The 20,681-nt window shown below is 61.5% G+C and overlaps 1 protein-coding gene across 3 annotated transcripts in view; it reads left to right on the top strand.

Annotated features, from left to right (window-relative positions):
- Positions 1-20,681, top strand: part of ARSG (arylsulfatase G) — a 51,454-nt gene that overhangs the window by 28,931 nt on the left and 1,842 nt on the right. For 2 of the 3 annotated variants that reach the window (XM_075169430.1, XM_075169431.1), the window contains 10 exons: positions 1,019-1,807; positions 2,128-2,315; positions 3,217-3,264; positions 3,344-3,455; positions 3,791-3,928; positions 6,724-6,917; positions 7,569-7,649; positions 10,926-11,034; positions 16,244-16,364; positions 20,334-20,424. In XM_075169430.1, coding sequence (XP_075025531.1) covers positions 1,611-1,807; positions 2,128-2,315; positions 3,217-3,264; positions 3,344-3,455; positions 3,791-3,928; positions 6,724-6,917; positions 7,569-7,649; positions 10,926-11,034; positions 16,244-16,364; positions 20,334-20,424 — 1,279 coding nt within the window. In that variant the 5' untranslated portion in view covers positions 1,019-1,610. Of the gene's footprint in view, positions 1-1,018; positions 2,316-3,216; positions 3,265-3,343; positions 3,456-3,790; positions 3,929-6,723; positions 6,918-7,568; positions 7,650-10,925; positions 11,035-16,243; positions 16,365-20,333; positions 20,425-20,681 lie in introns of those variants that run through there. The other variant, XM_075169428.1, reaches the window with a different exon arrangement.

The raw sequence follows: 20,681 nt of genomic DNA, 5'->3' as shown, positions 1-20,681 counted from the left end.
CATCGTATTCCCTCTCCTGCCTCCTGCTTTCACCTTCTCTTCTTTTGTTTTCCAGTATTCCCTTCTCTCCTCGCTCTCCCAGTTTGTCTTCATGGATGTTGTCCTGCTTGGCTGTGTTGACCATCCCATGGGAGCTGCATCCTCCGCAGCATGTTCTTCCCCCAAGGTTGCTGGTACCAACTGGGGACATCTGCCACAGCGCTGGTCCCAGCTGGGTCCCGCTGGTCCCCTGACCGTCCCCACCCGGGCGCGGGTCCCCACGCCATCCCCACGGCCGGTGCGGAGCTCCTCACGCAGGGCTCGGCGGGGTTTTGGCAAATCTCTGCAGCTTCATCTCCCTTTGGCCACAGCTTTGTGCTCAAGACGTTGTATTTCACGGCTCCATCTCTGCCATCGGTCTTTGGGGTGCTTGTCCTCGAACCTCTCTGCCACTGGAGGCCAAATCCTGCCCTAAGCAGCCGTATGTGCTTAATCCTGTAATCCCAGGTATTTCTGGGGTTTATTGCTTTCTGGGTTTGCCTGAATTCCTGCATTCTTACCTCTGGGAGAGCCTCCCTCCCAGTGCCCGATGGCCGGCAGCGGGGCTGCTGCCTGCCCGGGCTGCGCTGCCTGCTCTGGCCCCGCCGGCAGCAGTGGGGCAGCGTGAGCAGAATTAAATTTAAAAAATGAGTTTTAGAAACTTCTCAAATGAAGGCCCTGCACATTCCCCCCACCCCCCAAGTGCTGTGCACCCTGCAGCGCTCGGGGGGGAGGGCGAGAGCCCTTGGCAAGCCGGGAGGGAGCAGCGCTGCTCCCCGGGGACGACAGCACCGTGGGAAACCATCCCAGCCCGAGCCATGGATGCGGGAAAAGCGCGCTGCTTGTTTCCAGTCCTTTCCAGTTCAGCCATCGTGAGCCAGGCAGCAGAAAATACAACTTCAAGGGCAAAGTCTCGGCATCTGGATAAGGCGTTCTGCCCCAGGCTGGGATGCAGGAGGGCTCCGGCAGGTCCTGATTGCATCTTGTTTCTCTCGCACAGGGGATGCTGTAGCCGTGCAAGGTGAAGGACGGACGGACAGTCGCCGGCAGAGCCACGGCAGTTATTTATCCGCCTGAAGCAAGGGAGGCCAGCGCTTCGGGGAGCTGAGGAGCGCGGTCTGCAGGAAAAGAGCCGTTTGTCACATGCGAACATCCCCCCGGCTGCGGTGAGGGGAGAGGAGCCGCTGCCGCAGATCGAGCACGCTTCTGGAGGGAAAAATACCGCTTTGGTTTGGCGTTTAATTAGATATTTACCAGGAAGGAAGGAAAGTTAAAAATAGGGTGACAGTGACTTCAAAGGGTGTTTTTGACTTCTAAGAATAACACCTTCGCTGGCACCGATTTCAGGAGTATCGGCTGTGCCTGGGTGTGAAAGACCCAGAGACGTTGCAGCTCCGTCGGTAGCCAAGGGAGCAAACCCGGACCTCCCGGCCCCCGGCCCGGCCCCGCGGGAGCAGCTGAGGAGGAGACGTTTGCATCGCTGCGAGGGCCCGTGGGGAGCTCAACTGCACCCGCGGGGACGCAGCGGAGGGAGTTTGGGGACGACGAAGGCACCGGCGCCCCGGCGTGGGTGGGAGGGGACGTGTGGCACCATGGGGACCACCTCCCCGCGGGCGGTGCTGGTGCTGGCCACGGCGCTGGGGGGGCTCTCGGCTCCCTGTGCGGCGTACGGGCAGCCCAACTTCGTCGTCATCCTGGCGGATGATGTGGGCTGGGGGGATCTTGGGGCCAACTGGGCAGAGACGAAGGAGACCCCGCATTTGGATCAGTTGGCAGCCGAAGGGATGAGGTAACGTCTGTCCCCCCTCCCTGGCCCTCTCCGAGCATCCCTGGTTACTTTGTCCCACAGCAAAGGGGGTTTCCCTCCCGCGGGGACCAGCAGGCAAAGTGGGGTTCACTGATGTGGTTTTGGGTGCATGGGGAGGGTGGCCAGAGCCCGCTACCTCGGGGTGCAGGTCCGTCCATCCCCACTGGGACCTGCGAGCTCCATCCCCTGCTCCAGACCCTCATCCCTGGGGCAGAAGGGGACGCGTGCAGGGGAGCAGGGAGGGCCAGGGCAGCGTTAGACCACGCAGGGGCTCGTGACCGAGGGGTCCTTTCATTTTCTAGATTCGTGGATTTCCACTCGGCTGCCTCCACCTGCTCGCCGTCCCGCGCCTCTCTGCTCACGGGGCGTCTCGGCGCGCGCAACGGGGTGACCCACAACTTCGCCGTCACGTCGGTCGGTGGCCTCCCCCTGAACGAGACCACCTTGGCCGAGGTCCTGCGGGAGGCTGGGTACAGCACGGGGGCTATAGGTAACGCCCGCCGTGCCGAGGGGGCAGCCAGGGAGGTGGCGGTGGGGGGGATGAAGATGCCCGTGTCCGTCCTTGCGGAGGAGGTACCGCAGGTCGTTAGGTGAAACTGGCAATTAAAGGAAAGTCTAAAGGATCACGTGGGACAGGTTTTGCACTTCCCCCTTGGATTTTGCAATCCCAAGCTTAAAATCTTCATTTGCAAACCTATGATATTGCCTGAAATTCAGGCCCTCCCCACTTCTCCGTTTAAGCTCTAATTGTTTCACCTGACAAGCGATGCGCCAGGTTTTCCGTAGCAAACACGACTGCCCACGGCAGCTCTGCCCTCCCACATCCCACGCCGGCGTGATGCCACTGGTGCCGGCTGGCAGCGCGGTGCCGGCATGGTCGGCGCCACTGGCCCCGTGGCTTTGGGCACCCTCCTGTCACCGTGGGTCCCCCCTGCCTGCGCAAGCCCCAGCTGGTAGCGAGCCCTTGGCACCTGCAGCTCCTGTTGCTTGTGCACCTTGTGCTGGCAGAAAAGCCCTCGGTTTCTCCTTTCCCCCTTAGTTTTCCCGGTTCTCCCTCTCGGATCGGCGCATTCCGTGGGAGCGAGTGTGTGCCGGAGGTCAGAGGACGAAGCTGGCTGGTTGGGAGGGGTCGTCTCCTCTGAACACAAACGCATGAAAGAGCCTTTTAAGGCTGGAGACGGTCGATTTGCACAGGCACGAGATACCCTATGCATTTTTTCTGAGTTTCTGCAAAAAAAAAAAGACATTCTGGAAACGTGGTCAGCAGAAACAAGTAGCCTTTCTTGTCGCCAGATTAAAGCCCCCAGTGCCGCGGGCACCTCGTGGGTTATGGCTGGTGGCGGCCGTAGCTGCACTAACCTCTGAAATGATGTTCTGTGGCTTCCACACAGGCAAGTGGCACCTGGGACACCACGGCCACCATCACCCCAGCTTCCGCGGTAAGGGCTGTGCCAGCGGGGACAAGCCGAGCATCCCACGGTGACCTTGTCCTCGTTGACACCCTCGCTTGCCCCTCAGGCTTTGACTATTACTTCGGGATCCCCTACAGCCATGACATGGGCTGCACGGACACCCCCGGCTACAACCTGCCACCCTGCCCGCCCTGCCCACGGCACGGGGCGGCTGCCAGGTACGGGGGCACGTGGGGGGTTCAAGTGTTGGCGCTGGGAGGTTGGTATTTGCATCCGCGTCCCCAGCCCCGAGAGCTGCCCTTTGCTGTCGTCACCTCCCCTTATGCTCCGTGCACCCGTTTTTTCCCCTCGTGCACCCCACAGCAGGGCGCAGGTCGGGGAGGGGGGTTGGTCCCCGAGCACCCTGTGCCGCGGGGTCGTTGGCATCGTCCCCTTTCCGCTCCCCTCCTCGGCTGCGCCTTTCTGCTAAGCCAGGAGAACAGCCGGGCTCTGTGCCTGCTGCCATGCCGGTCCCCGCTCCGGTGACGAGCGTGGGGTGGCTTCTTCCCAGCAGGATCGCGAGGAAGGACTGTTACACGGAGGTGGCCCTTCCTCTCTTCGAGAACGTCACCATCGTCCAACAGCCCGTCAACCTCAGCAGCCTGGCAGCGCGCTACGCAGAGGAGGCAGCGCGGTTCATCCGGCGGGCGAGGTGAGATGTCACCCGCCGTCCCCTGTCCCCTTCTCCGGGAGAGCTCGTGGGTCACTGCAAGTGTCTTCAGGCCATGCCCACCCCACAGGGCAGATCAAGCCAAGCAGCTCCAGCTGGGAGCCCTGCACGTGCCCGGGGAGGTTGGCGTCCGTGCGATGCCGGGGGGGGCCGGGTGTTGCCCCACAGTTCTTGGGGAGGAGATCTGGGGTCTCCATGGCTCAGCTTCCCAGCCCGCTGGAGGAGGGAGAAGCCACCAAGGCCGTCACCAGGGTCCTGCAGGGCTCGCCCTGGGAGCCTTTTGGTGCGTCTCCTCTAAAGGGATCGTGTGTGTCTAAAACCACCGTTTACAAGGAAAGTCAAAGCCTTTGAGCTGGGCTGTGCCTCCTTCCGGGGGGTAACGCTGAGCGAGACCCCGGCTAGCGGGGATGGGAGGGAGGGAGGGAGGGAAACGCGGCCATCCCTCTGTCCTCCATCCCTCCGTCTTTGTGGTGGCACGGGGTGAGGTGGCAGCGGGCGATGGAGGTGCTTCTGTGGGTGGGGGGTGCTGGCAGTGGGAGCGGGCGCTGAATGGGTGCCCACGGCAGCGGAACGGCACCCAGAGGTGTTTAAACCCATCCCATATGTGGGGTTTTAATCCATTTTGAGGATAAAGCGCTCCGGGATCCCTGGGCTTCAGGGTCTGCCTTCCCCAGCCGCACAGGGACAGGAGGAGCCCGGCCATGCTCTTCCCCGCGGAGCAAAGCAGCTCCTCCGAGACGACGACCCCGAAGCCCTGCTGATGGGTTGTGTAATTTTAATCCCTATTATCGGTGGATTATGAGCTGTGACTTTGCAAAATGCCTCCCTGCAGCGCTGCCGGGCAGCCGTGGCAGAGCCCGTCCCGCGCCTGCACCCAGGGATAACACAGATCCGGGGAAGGGCCACGGCGGGGGGGGCCTGCGGGTGTGCTCGGGGAAAGGTTTGTGTCACGGGGGCAAACGAGGGGCTGGGCAGGGAGCAGCCTGCGGGGAAATGGCTCCCTCTAAGCCTGGGTACCATTTTGCTCGCACAATACCTATAGTTTATCCCCTTTGGGCACCAAGAATCGGCGGCGGCGTGGCCTGGCCGCACGGTCAGGATGCGTGCCTGTAACGGGGCTGGAGGGTACCCGGGCACGGGGCTGCAGGGCAGCACGGGGCCCTCCTCCCGAGCAAACCCCCAGCCCTCCGGGCTGCGAGGATGCTGTTAGGCTGTGAAACCAAGCGGGTGAGCTCCGGGTTGATAGGAAAAACCTTTAAACTCCCAATAGTATTTTGGGGTTATCTGCGTTCACGGAGAACAGGATTAAGCAGGTGCCTGCCTTTTCTCTCCTTCTCTTTGATGGCTTATTCCAGTTTTCCTCTGCCTGACTCATTCATTACGGGGCAACAAAAGAACACTGGATTTGTCATCTCGGTGTTTTTTTAACCAGTCGTGTCAAGGTTGAGCAATTCGTGGCAGTGAGACTTGGCTCTGCTCGGGACACTTAGAGCGCGGCAAACATGGGAGCAAAAGTCAGGGACATTTGTCTTAAGTTATTGATTAAATGTTTGCTTAATTTTCGGGAAAATTCTGAAATGTTGATGCGAAAAGCAAGCGGGATGTTCAGCTGAACGCCGTGGTCGTGAGTCCGTCTGGGTGCTGGAGTCCACCCGGTGCTCCCGGGTGGGATGCGAGCCAGGGGAAGCAGCTTTCCCCACACCAGGGGCTCTGGCATCCCAAGGGGAAAGGTGCAGCGGAGCCTTTTGCAGCGGCGATTTGCAAGGGCTGCATCAGCACCCCCTGACCCCCAGCGTTTTGCAGGGGCTGGGCAGGGTGCCGGGGGGACGCAGCCCTTCACGGGGCTCCAGCGCCGCCGGGGAAGGATGCGGCAGCTCCGGGCAGGATGAGATTTACTCATTTTCCATCCCCAGGTGGGTGATGAGTAAAGGAAGGAAGTGCCAAAACGCACGTCGGAGGGGCCCCGAAAGCTTTCTGGAGGCAGCGATGGGGTGGCCGGAGCCGGGCGCGTGCGCGGGCTGGGGCACGTCCCCGGGATCCGGCCCCTCCCCGCCACTCGCCATCCCACCCTTCCCCTCGGAGGTCCCTGAGGAAGAGCGGGCCTCGTTGGAGGAGATAAATATAGCCGTAAACAAGAAAACAGGACGTGTCCTCTGATGATTTAAAAGCAAACAGGCAGCGGGGCAGCGCACAGCGAGCGAACGTGCCGCGCTCCATGGCCGGGGCTGCTCGGCAGCGCCGAGGCCGCGCTGGGGGTTGGCATGGGCGTCCTTCTGCTGCTCGTCCTCTGCTAAAATCACCAGCGGGGTCGAGTGCTTGCTGGGGAGGGGGAGGAAGGGCCAAACTGAGCCCCACGGAGAGGGGAGGGAGGTGGGTGGGTGCCAGGGGTGCACCGATGCGGGGTGTTTGGCTGGCGGCTGGCACGCTGCCGGAGATGGAAGAAGGGACGAGCCCGTCCCAAATGGGAGGACAGTCGACAACGGGGGGACAACGGGGAGAGGTTTAAGCAGGAGCAGGGGAGAAGTGGCTCACGCTGGGCCAAGCATCCCCCTTGCAAGGGGAGCGGGTGCCCGGAGGGTTTGCAGCCGGCCGACGCACGCAGGGTGGTTTTTCCCCCGGGAGCTGCGGCAGAGGCAGGGGTGGCTGCAGGGCTCCCGGGAGGAAGGACCACCAGTCTGTGTCCCCAGGCTCGGCAGTGCCACCACCCCGGTGACCTCCTGCTGCCGCCTTCCCCTTCCCCGACCCGGCTGAACGCGCTCCCCCTCTTCCCTGCGCAGCGACAGCGGACGTCCCTTCTTCCTCTACCTGGCACTGGCCCATATGCACGTCCCGCTGGGGGTCCCCCCGCCGCCCCCCGCCTCGGGCAGGGGCATCTACGGAGCCGCCCTGAGTGAGATGGATGCCCTGGTGGGACGGATAAGGCGGGTCGCCGACAGCCACGGAAAGGGCAACACTCTCCTGTGGTTCGCAGGTACAGCAGGAACACCGGCTGCGGTGGCTGGGGGTGACGCCGGCGGTGGCACCGGCACCAGCCCAGGGTGTGCATGGGGGGGGCAGGACCTGTGTTTGTCCCCTGCCCTCGATGCTCCCGGCTGCTCTGTGGATGGGGAGCGATCAGCAGCCGCAGCCGAGCTGCCCGGGGCTGTCACATCGCGGGGACGGGGGTCCCGAGCTGCTGCAGCCGCTCAGCCGGGCGCCCACCCCGCCACCCCCCTTCGGCCGTGGGGCTGAACCGGCAGGGCCATGCCTAATTAAACCGCAAATCCTTATTCATTAAGAAGCCCAAATCCGCTCTCGCTGAGCAGCCTCCCTAATGAGGATGTCTTGCTCCTGATGACAGGAACTGCTCCACCGCTCATTATCGCCCAAAGCTGGTGGCAGCCGTCCCCGCCCCGCGCCCCAGCTCCGCTCCAGCCCCTCACCCGGGACTCGGGCAGCCCCGGCCCTTGAAAATAAACTTTTAGAAATAAAAATAAATAAACCCGCTGCTCTTGCTAATGTGGGAAAGCATCACAGGGATGGGAAGGAGGGATGGAGGGGTCACTTCTCCTTGCTCGCCCCCCACTGCAGAGGTGCCCTCCGGTCCTGGTGTCGCTCATGGGGACATTTCTTTCTCTTGCAGGTGACAATGGCCCCTGGGCACAGAAGTGCGAGCTGGCGGGACGCCTGGGGCCGTTCGTGGGGGCCTGGCAGAGGCAGCGAGGTAACCTGGCAGTGGGGGGGGGTTCCCTGTCCCCGGGGGTGCGGGGGGGGGCTGTCCACAGAGCCCTTCGAGGGGAACACGGGGAGCATTTCACCCCCCCAGCCTTTCCACGGGCTGCTGCCCTGGGCTGAGTTGCCTTGAAGACACCCCAGAATAATCTTTTTCTTTCAAGCAGTCAAGTTTTCCCCTAAAACTGCTGCTGGGGGGAGCTGGGGTCCCCCTGGTCCCTGTTACCCTTGAGCTTGAGGTGAGTGGCTGCTGGTTTTGGAGATGGGATGCTCTCAGCACCCAAGCACCGGGGCCATCGGCTCCGGCAGGGTCTCGCAGCCCCCAGCCCCATTCCCTCCGGAGGAGAGCGCCCGGCCGCCCTCCCAGCGCTGCGGGACTTTGCTTTTCTTTCTCTCCACCGTTTTGTTGTTTGTTTTTGGTTTTTTTTTCTGCCTTTCCTCCTTTTCCGGCCAAGCCATCTGCTTGGTGGGTTTATTGCAGCCGAAGCGGCCAGAAGCATGCATGAGTCAGGCGTTTCCCACTTCTGCTTGTATTACGCAGTGTAAACGCGCGCCGGGCTCGGTTCCCCTCTTTGCTCGGGGTCAGCGGGGAGGGAGCGGCGGCGGAGGGGCCGCGGGCGGCAGCGCCTCTTTCCTCCTCCGCTTCCTGACACCCAGGCGATGCAACCGTGGCCGCTTCCCTGGGCAAACGCTGCCGCTGGGCTGGCTCGCTTTCCCATTCCCAGAGCCCTTCCTTCAGCTGGCCCCGGGATGAAATCGTAACCTTAATTTATTTATTTATTTTTTTTTTTTTTAGTAAACAAACCCTGCTGACGACCTGGGTTGCTCTTGAGCAACCGACGGTCACAAGCCGGAGCAGATGGTACAGGCAGTCCAGCATTCGGGAACAAAGCTAGGAAAACACGGCCCCTTTCCAGCCTCTCGCGGCCCTGCAAAAACACCCCGAGCCCCGGCGATGGCGGGAGGCTGGGGGGAGGTCGGGCTGGCAGGGCTGGAGGAGCTGGCTGTAAATACGGGCTGGGAAGGATGACTTCTGAAATCCCTCGGCTGGTTGTTGCGTGGATGTTTTGAAAGCCAGCCCGGTGTTACTGTATGCTGCCGGCTGGTCTCGTGCTGCAAACGCCCACCGGCGTGGGTGCTGGGGGGTATCGTTCCCAGCGGGGGAAAGCCCTTTGGGGAGCGGGAGGGCAGGGGAGGACGGGCTGCTCTGGGCTCTATACATTTTGCATAGCTTGGCGTTTCCTTTTAGGGTCCAACCCGAATTCCAGGGATGTTTTCCATTGATTTTGGGTGGTCACTGGAGTCGGTCATCTCCGGAAGAGAGCAGCACATCCGTGGGTGCTGCCCCCCTTCTCTGCTTGGGGAGCTTCCCGCAGCCCCCAGCCCACCCCAAAAACCCATCTCCCACCTCGGGGCCAAGAGCCCAGCAAGGGGTGCCGGGATGGAGATGCGGATTTCGGGGATGTGATGCTGGCCGTGTTTTGAGGCAGGTTTGGGGGGCTCCAGACCCGGTGTCCCCGTGCTGAGGACCTGCTGTGTGTTGCAGAAAGGGGGACTGGGGGTTTCATCCTGGCACGGGAATGCTCAGTTCAGCTTTCCTGGAAAGCCTGTGGTCCCTACAGCAGCAGGGCTGCATCATCCCTGCTCTGGAGAAAAATCCCTGGTTGGGTTTGGGGTGTTTCAGCCCCGTTTACTGCTCCAAGTGTTAATGTGAGCTCCTTCACGGGCAGCTTGGGCGTCCTGCCCAGCCAGAGGTGCTCGGGTGGCTGGAGGGAAATATCCACCCTGTGTCCTCCTGGAGACCCCCCCGACCATGCACGGAAAACCCTTGAAATGCAGCTGCCTTACAGGGAGGACGAGTTATTTAATATAGGTGCAGAGATGGGGATTGATATTAATCGCTATAATTGCGTCTGAAGGCAGGGGAGGCACCTTGCTTAAGCCGTGATGCCGGTTGGAAGCGCGGTTCGGTGCCGGCTGTGTCCCACCGCTTCAGGCCCCCAAGAGATGTTCATCGGGGGGAAACGCTGAAAGTTTGGCTGGGGAGTGGGAGAGATTGGGGATGTGCCTGGCAGGACGGGCAGCGGGGTCAGAAACCTTTTCCCTGGACTATTCCTCATGCCGCCAGCACCGTGGCATCCGTGCCATTTGTGTCCTGCTCTGCGCCGGCGGTGTGGGTACGGCAGCATCGCTTGGGAGTGCAGGATCAGCCCAGATGCCCGTAGCATCGGGCGGTGACTCCCGGAGAGGATGGGGAGCGGTGCAGGGGCACAGAGGAGCGCGGGGCGGCTGTGCCGCAGCGGGGACGTCGCCTCTCTCTTGGCTCTGCCCGGAGGAAATGGCTTTGGGCGAGCGCCGTTGCCATGCGCACGCTGAAAGGCGGGAGGACAAAGGCTGCGCCTGGGAAGTTTGCTCGGTGAATCGGGTTGGGATTTTCTGTTTGCCCCATTCCCAGTCCCTTCCCCCCGCAGCTGCCAGGGGCCCTCTGGGCTACAGCCAAAGCAGGGGCTCTCCAACGCCCTTCCACCCGTTTTGATGCACAGCATCCCCATTTCGTTGCTCTGCACCCCCATTTTGTTGCTCAGCACCCCCATTTTGTTGCTCAGCACCCCCATTTTGTTGCTCAGCACCTCCATTTTATTGCTCAGCACCCGCATTTCAGTGCTCAGCATCTCAGGTGGAGGAAGGGACCGGGCAGCTTCCCCGTGCCGTGCATTTCAAACCCAAGGGCAGAGCAGGGACGTTTTGGGTGATGTCAGGGAAACAACTGAACAGGTTAATTAGCCGCCGGGAGGGTTATCAGCAGGATGGTATTTTTAATGAAGCGGGTTTCCAGCAGGCTGGGGGGCTGTTGGTGCTTTACCAGAGGGAAGGCAGCAGCCCGCCCGCACGGGGCCGTTCGCAGCCCCTGGCATAAATTCCTACATTTCCTGCCAGCTCCATATTCTCGCCCGACATCAAAAGTGGATGGAAATGTGGCAGCTCCGGCTGTGTTTCTTATTGCTCCCTGGAGCCGAGGGGATACACAAGGCAGTGCCAAACTGAGCCCTATTTCCCTTTCCCTATTTCTTTCAAAAACTCCTGTAACTCTTCTCCCTCCCCTGACCCAGCTCCCTCTCCAGTGAAATCATCCTCCGTTAGGGTCTTTTACTCCATCTCTGCCTCTAAGTAGTTCCTTTCCCAGGGAAACTCCGGGCTCAGGAGGTTTTCCCATCGACGCAGAGCTCCTGGGCAGCGGGATGCTGAGCGCTGCCCTTTTCTCTTGCAGGTGGGAGCTCAGCGAAGCAAACGACCTGGGAAGGAGGGCACCGGGTGCCGGCGCTGGCGTACTGGCCCGGCCGCATCCCTGCCAAGCGGACGAGCCGCGCTCTGCTCAGGTAGGAGCCCGGCCGGGTCGTGTCGGGGAGCGGGGCAGCCCCTTTGCCCCCGTCTGGAGGGACCCATCGTGTCGGGGAGCGGGGCAGCCCCTTTGCCCTCGTCTGGAGGGACCCATCGTGTCGGGGAGCGGGGCAGCCCCTTTGCCCCCGTCTGGAGGGACCCATCGTATCGGGGAGCGGGGCAGCCCCTTTGCCCCCGTCTGGAGGGACCCATCGTGTCGGGGAGCGGGGCAGCCCCTTTGCCCCCGTCTGGAGGGACCCATCGTGTCGGGGAGCGGGGCAGCCCCTTTACCCCCGTCTGGAGGGACCCACCATCCCCGCGCTGGGACCCAGGTGATGATCTGGATTTTGGCAGCAGCAGCTGCCCGCGCTGGGCACTGCCTGCCTTGTGCCAGACTCTGTACTTTTGTCCTCTCCCAAGCCCGTAAGACTTAATGCTTCAGCAAAGAGGAGTTGAAAGGGCTTTTTGTGAGGCTGGCGGATCGGCGTTAGCAGCCGCCGGGCTCCGTGTGCCTCCTGGCCGCGGCGGCTGAGTGCCTCCCGATAATTAAAAGATGACGATGTTCTCTCTCTCCACCAAGAAGCAGGCTTAGGCTTTGTGGTTTGTGAATGGCTTTATGTGGAGGAGGGTGCGGTTGTGGGAAAGGCTGGCCGGAGAGATGGCGCTTGCAATCAGCGCAGGATGCGGCCGGGCTGGGAGGTAGCGAGCGACTTTTGCCGTTTCCGGCGAGAGCGGAGGGGAAGGGCTGCTGCCTCGCCGAGAGCGCTGCACCGCGGAGGGTGGCGTGGAGGGGTCCTTCTTGCAGCAATATTGCACCTCTGCATGCAGCAATCACACCTCTCCTTGCAGCAGTTGCAGCTCTGCATGCAGCAATTGCACCTCTCCTTGCAGCACTTGCAGTTCTCCTTGCAGCACTCGCAGCTCTGCATGCAGCCATTGCACCTCTCCTTGCAGCACTTGCAGCTCTCCTTGCAGCACTCGCAGCTCTGCATGCAGCCATTGCACCTCTCCATGCAGCACTTGCAGCTCTCCTTGCAGCACTCGCAGCTCTGCATGCAGCAATTCCACCTCTGCTTGCAGCAATTGCACCTCTGCTTGCAGCAATTGCACCTCTGCATGCAGCAATTGCACCTCTCCATGCAGCAATTGCACCTCTCCTTGCAGCACTTGCAGCTCTCCCTTGCAGCAATTGCATCCCTTTTTACAGCCCGCCTTGCAGCAAATGCAGCGCGGGGGGCACAGCCTGGGCTGGGGCAGCGTGGTGGGACGCCCCGTCCCCTTTCGTCCCTTGGCACAGATGATGGTGGAGGTCAGGGTGTCCCAGCTGCTGGAAGCAGGTCCTGACTGGTGGGCCCGGGGAGGCGTTGGGTGTTCCTAAGGCCCCTGAGATAAGCTGGAGCCGCTTCTTACATGGCCTGAGGGCAGCTCTGGGAACTGGATTTTTGCAAGGAGGGGAAGCTTCGAGGCGTAAGCTGGGTCACTGACGTCTGTCGGAGGGGATGGGGCGCACGCAGCACCCCTTGGGTTTCACCTCCAAGCCCTTCCCCTCCATGGGTGGGTGATGGACCGACCACTGAGGCACGGGGCAGAGCTGCCAACCCATGCCCGCTCTGGCGGCCGGGGCAGTGCGGTGCAGGATTGGTGCCCGTCCCCCTCCCCCTGTCCCACCAGCCTCCTCGCCCCCCTGCGCACGCTGCAGCCCTGCCGCCAAGCCCAGGCATTTCTCTTTATCTCCTCAAAGACCTTATCTCCTGCATTTCCCAGCTCCGGTCCAGCAGGTTGGACAGCTGGAAATCTAGAAAGCCGGTGGCAGCACAGGTTGTGCTGCACGCCGGGCGCTGGGAAAGCGGCTCTGTAGCTCCCCAGGAGTCACGGCACGGCCAGCATCCTCCCCAGCACAGCCCAGCGTTGCCACGGGGCCATGCCCGGCTGGTGCAGGGTGATGCTTTGGCATCAGGAAGAGGCAACCCCCGTTTGGGAGGCAGCACAGAGCCAGCCTGGGGGACACTAGCAATGGCTCATACTCAGAAAGGTGTCACCACTGTGATCCCAGCCACGGCCTGAGCTCTGGGGCAGGGGATGCGGAAGGATGCAGAGGGACGTGGAGGGACGTGGAGGGACGTGGAGGGACGTGGAGGGACGTGGAGGGATGCGGAGGGACATGGAGGGACGTGGAGGGACGTGGAGGGACGTGGAGGCAGGGGCTGCTCGGTGCTCGCAGTGGGTCGGGGCAGGTGGCTTTTCTCTGCACCTGGAGTCACCCTTGGGGACATCCCTCAAAGGACGAGCGTGTGAAATAAGGCGGTTGAAGATTTGTCCCCCCAGCTGATGGGGAAGACCAAGAAGCTGGGGAGGGAATGAATCTGTGTGCGGATGTGGCTGGGAGACCTCTGCACACAAGAAGGGACCTCTGTCTGGTGGGGTCGCCCGGGAAGGGCAGGGGCTGGGCAAGGGCAGGCGTTCATCGCCTGCAGGAGCCGCCTCCTGCCCCCGAGGTTATGAAAATGCTGACAGCCTTTGCCGTTTGGCTCGGGAGAAGAGCCTGCCCGGGACCCCGCCTTGCCTCTCCCCGGCATCGCTCGGCTTCGCGTCCTCCCCGGCACGGGGAGTGGAGAGGTGAGCGAGGGTGAGCGTGCCCGGCGGCCGGGGATGCTGAAACCAGCAAAGAAATGCTGATGCATCGCCACAGACCTGCACCTGCACGCTGGTTTCTGCAGAAAACTGCATTGTCGGCTTTTCTTAATTATATTTAATTGTCGGAGCCACCCGCCATGCTTCCAACCCAAAGTAGGGCACGGAAGAAATAGGTCAGTGGGGTGGTGAAGAAGCAAATCGCACCACCCTGGCTGTGCCGGCGGCGTGGGGCTGGGCAGGTTGGGCAAGCCGGTTGGGGTGTGGGGAGAGCTGGTTCAGCTGCCTGCAGCTGCCTGCAGCTGCCTGCACCGCGTCTTTGCCAGGGCAGGGCAGCACTCCCTGCCGCCGTCATGCCCAGGGTGCTCATCGCCGGCACAGCACCCCGGGCAGCTCTGCCCCGAGGGCAGCAGGCAGGGAGCTGCCGGTCCCTGGGCGCTGCCAGTCCCTTTTCCCTCGGCGTTCGGGGCGGCAGCGGGAGGCTGGAGTGACTTTATTTATTAAATCTCCCTTGGCCGGGGCTGGGGTGGCAGGGTGGCTTCCCCTTGCCCTGCTTCCCCAGCTTGGCTTCCGAGATGTGCCTGCTGGCGGGGCCTTTGCTTTGATGCCAGCTTTGACTAAAATTCTGGGTTTTTGTGCCTTTTTCCACGGGTTACATCTGCCTGTGGCCGGGGGGATCTTTGACCACCTCTGCGCTCAGTCACGTCGTCCTCCCACCTCGGTGACGGTTTCCAGCCGTCCCATCTGCTGGGTCGGGGCCGCTTGGTGCAACCATGCGAGCATCCGCATGCACCGTGCCGGGGGCCAGATCCTGAGGGTGCTCAGCACCCACGGGACCAGGAGAGCTGACCGGGGCCTGCCCTGGGCTACCATTTCGGGTGGACCCGGGCTGACCCCAGCGAGGATGTGCCCTGCCTTGGGTGCAGCAAGGAGCCAGAATTTTTTTCGACGCCTCCCGGCTTGCCTGGCTGCTGGGGCCATCTCTGCGAGCGCGCCGGGCCGGGGCTGCCTCTCAGCAGTGTTTGTTCTTATTTGTTCTCTCCGTCTCTTAGCAGCTAAATTAAAACTCATTGAATGGGAGAACCGGGGGCCCTTAAGCCCTGGGCTCTTTTCTCTCTCCGCTCACGCAGCCGCCGTCGTGCACCGGGCAGGAGAAACGCGGTGGCAGGACCGCGGTGGCAGGACCGCGGTGGCAGGACCGCAGCAGCACCCTGGGTGACCCCCACTTGGGGGACCTGGTGTTCTCACCCCCCCAGCAATTTCCTTGCCCCAACTGACCCCCCGAGCTGCCGGCGCGAGGGTTTTGCAGCCGGAGGGATGCGGGCTGAGTCCCTGCCTGGCACCGGTGGCTCATCAGCTCCCGTGCCACGGCCTCGTCCCCGGGGAGGGCAGCGCTGTGATGTGTCACTTGGCCACACTGACGTCCCGCTGTCCCCCGGGGCCGTGGGACACCCCCAGCGCATGGGGGCTCCTTTTAGAGGTGTGGGGTCCCCCCACAACCACGTCTGCGAGAGGGAGGGATGCTCTCGGCGCTGGCGGGGGGGACAGGACACTTGCGCCTCGCAGGAGTGAGATGTGGGGGGTGAGGGTCAAACGTGGGGGCTGCGAGTGGGCTCTCCCCGTCCCGCTGAAGTGGAGCCCGGACCCCACCTGGCTGGAGGAGGGGGAAGCCCCTGCCCATGCACAAGGGGCTGGCAGCAGAGCCGGGCGGTCCCTGTCCCACCCCAGCAATGACTTCGCTCGCCCCGTGGTCCCTCCGCACCGTGGGGACCTGCCGGCGGGTGGGGAATCGCCACGGCCGAGCTCTGGCCCCACGGCAGCAGGCGGGAAAGCAGAGACTGTCCCTCTCTGCATCCCCATGGAGCCGGAGGGACTCCGGGTCACCTGCTCCTTCCTGTGTCCCTCGCACCGGGAAGCGAGGAAGGACCCAGCCCTGAGTGCTCTTTTGTGGCTGAGGCCCCTGAAAAACCCGAGAGGCTTACGGTGGAAATGCTGACGGGCGTTTTGGTGGGAGTGCACAAAATAGCACCGCTCTCATTTTCCATTCTGGCTGCGATGGCTCGTGCTGCGCCATGCAAAAGCGAGACCACATTTTCCTGGGGCGACGGGATCTGCTGTCATTGGCGTAAAAAGTCCCTGTGCTAGCACTTTCTCCGGAGGGTGACCCGCTGCCTTCCCCATGTGTCCCCGGAGGCGGGGGGGGGACAGAGCAGGGCAGGAGGGGGCTGCCCTGCTCCCCGCCGTGCCCCTGCCCTGCGGGTGCGGGATTTGCCGGGCGCGGGAGCGGCAGCTCCTGGCTGAACCCGCAGCTCCTGGCGAGCAGCCGATGCCGGGGGTGGGAGGTGTGCGAAGCGAGGGCTTGCTGGGGCCGAGTCGCTGCTTGAAGCCGGTTTTAACCTTTTCTGCAGAGCTCAGCTGTGGGGATGGGTGCTGGGAAGCGGCTGCCCCCCGCCAAGGCTCTGCCGTCAGTGCACCGAGTGCCCCCCCGGGCGAGGGGCTGTGGGGTGCAGGTGGGGTTGGGGGGACCCTCCAGGGATCTTCACTCCTTGCTCTGATGAAAGCCACCTCTTTCCCCAGCACCCTGGACATCTTCCCAACGCTGGTGGCCCTGGCTGGGGCGGCGCTTCCCCCGAACAGACGCTTCGACGGCTTGGACGTGTCCCCGGTTCTCTTTGGGTGGTCAGACGTGGGGCACAAGGTAAGGCAGAGCCACCCCCCGGGGACATCCCCCTCCTGACAGCAGGTCCCACCGCCTCTGAGCCCAAACAGGTCAGAGGGGGGCGGAAAGGCTCCGAGCTGGCGACGTGCGGACCCCCGGGAGCATCATCCCCCCGGTCCGGAGGAGGACAGCCGGAGGTGGCCGGGTGCTGTGCCAAGGCTGGGCTTGGGGTACCGGGGTAAAAGGACTTAGCGAAGAGTTGTCTTAGCTAAGAGAAATGCCTTGTTCATGAATCTGGGATTATAGGTGAAGACGCCTAGGCGTGCAGCCTGGCGTGCCTCCCCGTGCGCCGGCGGGGCTGCGCCCGCTGTCCCCGCGGGACACCGTCCCAGGGGATGCCCGCCCGCACGGCACCGTGTGTCTCCTTTCCGATCGCAAAAGGTACGCCAGCGTGGGAAACAACAGATCCCAGGGGCTCGGACCTAGTTGTATCTGCTTTATTTATCTTGCCAGATCGAGACATAACGAAGCCCTCCTTCTCCCAGCTCCTTGGCTGGGGAACGTGCCTGTTACTGATGTTCAAGCGGGGCAGCCCGTCCTTACCCTGCAGCTCTGCCCATACAAAAGGAGCTGCTGACAGCTCCTTTAAGCCTAAAAAACCCAGTTAGCAGAACAAGCAGTATGGCGATGCATTTTTCTCAGAGTTGCACAAGATTTTTTCAGGACCAAAAGGGAAAAAAAAAAAAAAAAGTGGCTTTAATAGCAGTCCCCCAGATAAAGCCTGATTTTGCTTTTAAAGTTCACCCTCCTCCGAGCACCACGAGCCAGCTCCCAGCGGGGATCTTGGATTTGCTTTCTGCGTCCATCAGGGTTTTGGTATTTGCTTCGTATTTATGGAACCCTCTGCTGAACCGTGAGATAAAGCGGGGAAGTGGATGGGATGCGGCCAGCGCGCTCCGCTGTGCTCCTCGGGATTAACCCTCTTCTCCTGCGCGCGTGGCACCGGGAGGGGGGGACCAGCGGTTTGCTGGGAGCGATGGTTTGCTGGGAGCAATGGTTTGCTGGGAGCGATGTTTCCTGGGAATGATGGTTTGCTGGAAATGATGGTTTGCTGGGAATGATGGTTTGCTGGGAGCGATGGTTTGCTGGGAGCGATGGTTTGCTGGGTGTCAGGGTGCGGCGGAGGGCCACGAGCCCACGCCAGCCATTCCTGTGTGTTTCAGACCGAGGAATAAAGTCCTGAGCTGCGATGCACCGCCAGCTCCCCGGGCTTCCCCAGCATCACCCTGGCCCAGTGCTTTTTTGGGGGGGTTTGTGCTGCAATCAGGGGTGAATTAACCCCTGCGGGGCTGGGAGGCGGGGGGCACAGCCGGGTTGTTCCTGCCCATCCCGGCAGCGCGAGCCGGGTGGGCATCCCCAGGGGATGCAATCCAGCTGCCCACGCTGCTGCGGGACGGGGTGACCTTGGGGGGGGACACACAGCACCCGCCTGCTCCGGCCCCGCGGGGTGATCAGGAGCAAGCGCCTGTCCCCGCTCCCTCCTCTCTTGGTTCTCTGCCTTTCATCTCCCGCTCGCGAGCGGCCGATAGCAAACCCCCCCTTTGACGGTGCGGGGTTTTCCTTGACACAAATCTTCCCGAAAGCGGTTCCTTTGCTCGCCGCCCCGTTTCCGCACGCCGCCCACAGCTGCTTTCCTGACCGGGGTCCCTCGGGCGGCTGAGGCTCCCCGGCGCGAGCTGCCCCGGGGGAACCTGGCTCAGCGTCCCAGCCCGCGCGCTCAGCACCGGCACAACCTGTGACGGGGCTGGGGTGACGCCAAGGTCCTGTTTGGAGCGAAGGCTATTTACAGTAAAAATAAACACATCCTACAGAATGTATCAAGGGTAGAAGTGTCAGACAAATAAGCTCTTTCCATTAGCTTAATGGCAGAGGGGTGTGCGCCTGCTCCCCCGCGCGCTTGCTCGCTTGTGCAAACAGCCCGGAGCACCCAGTTCAGACAACGGGTTGTCTGGGGAAAAAAGGCTTTTTACCCCCCTCTTTTTTTTTTTTTATTAAAATAACCAAGTCAAAGATCAGTAGAAGGGTTGCAGACCTGGGAATGTTTCTCGAAAGGGCTCAATTGAAGCAAGCTCCTTAATTGTGCAGTAAATTATAATAGCTTTTCTTAGCGTGGGGTTTTGTGGGGCAGGTTTAGGAACGTGCTCGTTGATAGCGAGGGAGGTTTGAGAGCCTTTACACCGACACGGCAGCATCCCAGCCGCGCTGCTAAAGCTAACGCCGGCTGGCGAGAGGGTGTAGGCAAAGCTTTAGGGCTGGAAGCAGATGAATTGGTTCGGTTCCTGGTCCTTTGGCTTCACGGGCCCTTCAATATTTGCTGATTTCTACTTTGAGGCTGCTTTATTCTGACCAAGGAGCGTCAGCATAAGGGGACTCTGTAGCAGGGGTTTCCTCCTTGCAGCAGGCTTACACTGCACCACCTCTTCCACTTCACACCCTCAATTTTTTTCCCTAAAACATGATTTTTAAACCAAATTCGAGAAGTGGTGTTTTTTTTTTTTTTTAATTTGCCTTGCAATGGAGGGCAGTAAAGGAAACCAAGAGCATTTGGAAATCACCCCCCACCCTGAATCCTGGCATTTCTTGGATGAGTTACCAACTGGCCCCCCGAGACAGCGGCCGCATCCGGACCAGGCAGCGCGGGATCGACATCTCAGGGCGACCGAGCGGGGTGCCCGGGGGTGCTGCGTGCCGGGGCAGGGCTCCGCGCCGGGCACCTGCTAAGGCATTGCCGCGCTGATCAGCTGTGAACGCTGTTACTAAACTTGGCACCGCAGCTGCCTACAACTTCGGCAGATGTTTCTAATTTTTAGCACAGTGGAAATTTCTTGAATCACTTTTAAACTCAATTCCCAGGGAGGAAACCTCGAGTGACTCATCCCTCAATGAAGCCATTGGCTCCGCAGCAGATATTATCTGACAGACGAGCCCGCTGAACTGTCCAGCTCACTTGTCTTCTCGCTCCCGTGTGCCAAAGCAGTCGTCCTGTGTGGATCAAGTGTCCTAAATACTGAAAGGGAGAGATTCGACCCACCCTTCCCTCCTTCCCTTCCTTCTCACCCCATTCCCTGTGCCGGCACGCTGTTGTTAGGGAAGGGAGCGCTCGCACAGCGGGGTGAGTCAGCGGCGGAGACGGACCGGGGGTGATGTTCCAGCACCCACCTACCCGTGCAGCTCTGCTTCGCCTGAGCTCACCCCCAGCTTCTGGCTTGCTGCTGGCCCCAGGCAACGATTTGGCTCCCTTAGATGTCCCCGCCACTGGCTGAGCCGTGAGCACCAAGGGAGGTGGGTGTCTCCTTGGCACGGGGCAGTGGTGGGTGACATAGAGCACCTGAGACCGTCCCAGCTCCGAAATATTCTGCCCTAGAATCATAGAACCATAGAATCATTAAGGTTGGAAAAGACCTCTAAGATCATGGAGTCCAACCGTCAACCCAACCCCCCCATGCCCACCACACCATGTCCCTAAGCGCCTCATCTACACGTCTTTTAAATACCCCCAGGGATGGGGACTCCACCACTTCCCTGGGCAGCCTGTTCCAAGGCCTGACCACTCTTCCAGTAAAGAAATTTCTCCTAATGTCCAGTCTAAACCTCCCCTGGCGCAACTTGAGGCCGTTTCCTCTCGTCCTAATCTGCTGGCCCTGCTCTGCTGAAAGCCCCCGCGCCTTCGTGATCCCCTTCCTGCGTGGAATTGGGGAGGTAAATTCAGGGGTCCTGCACGCAGGGCCAGGAAGGCACAAGAGAGCTGCTGGTGTTTCCCGGTGCCCTTTTGCTGTCACCCCACCCTTCAGCAAGCAAAGCTCGCTTGGTCGCTCAGAGTCCAGGGGCTAAAGGTGTCTGTAAGTGTGTGCACGGGTGGGACGTGGTCTCGTCTGGGGAGGGAGCGGGTCTCGCGGAGCAGGTTTTCTCCGCAACAGGCTGACGGGCACTTTTCTGTTCTTCCTTCAGGTTCTGCTCCACCCCAACAGCGGGGCAGCGGGGAAGGACGGCGAGATAGAGACGCTACGGCTGGCTCAGTACAAGGCGTTTTACACCACAGGTACCGTGTCCCTTTTAGAGATCGTAAAGTCTGGGAGAAAACTTCTAGAATTCTTGGTTCCCTGCAGAAACAGGTAAAAACCAACTCAGGTTAATTCAAGAGCAAACCTAGCGAGGATAAGCACGTGCCGCCCTGTGTCTGTGTGATGGGCTCTGCAGCCCAGGGTTGTTGGCCTCAGAAGCACTCTTGGACTAGCAACAGGACCCGGGCTCCCAAAGCTGGGCCATCACGGATGGGTGAGGAATACAGAGGTGAGC

The sequence above is a fragment of the Calonectris borealis genome, chromosome 20, assembly GCF_964195595.1.
Source record: "Calonectris borealis chromosome 20, bCalBor7.hap1.2, whole genome shotgun sequence".
Lineage (NCBI taxonomy): Eukaryota > Metazoa > Chordata > Aves > Procellariiformes > Procellariidae > Calonectris > Calonectris borealis.
This window is presented reverse-complemented; position numbering and strand designations above follow the sequence as displayed.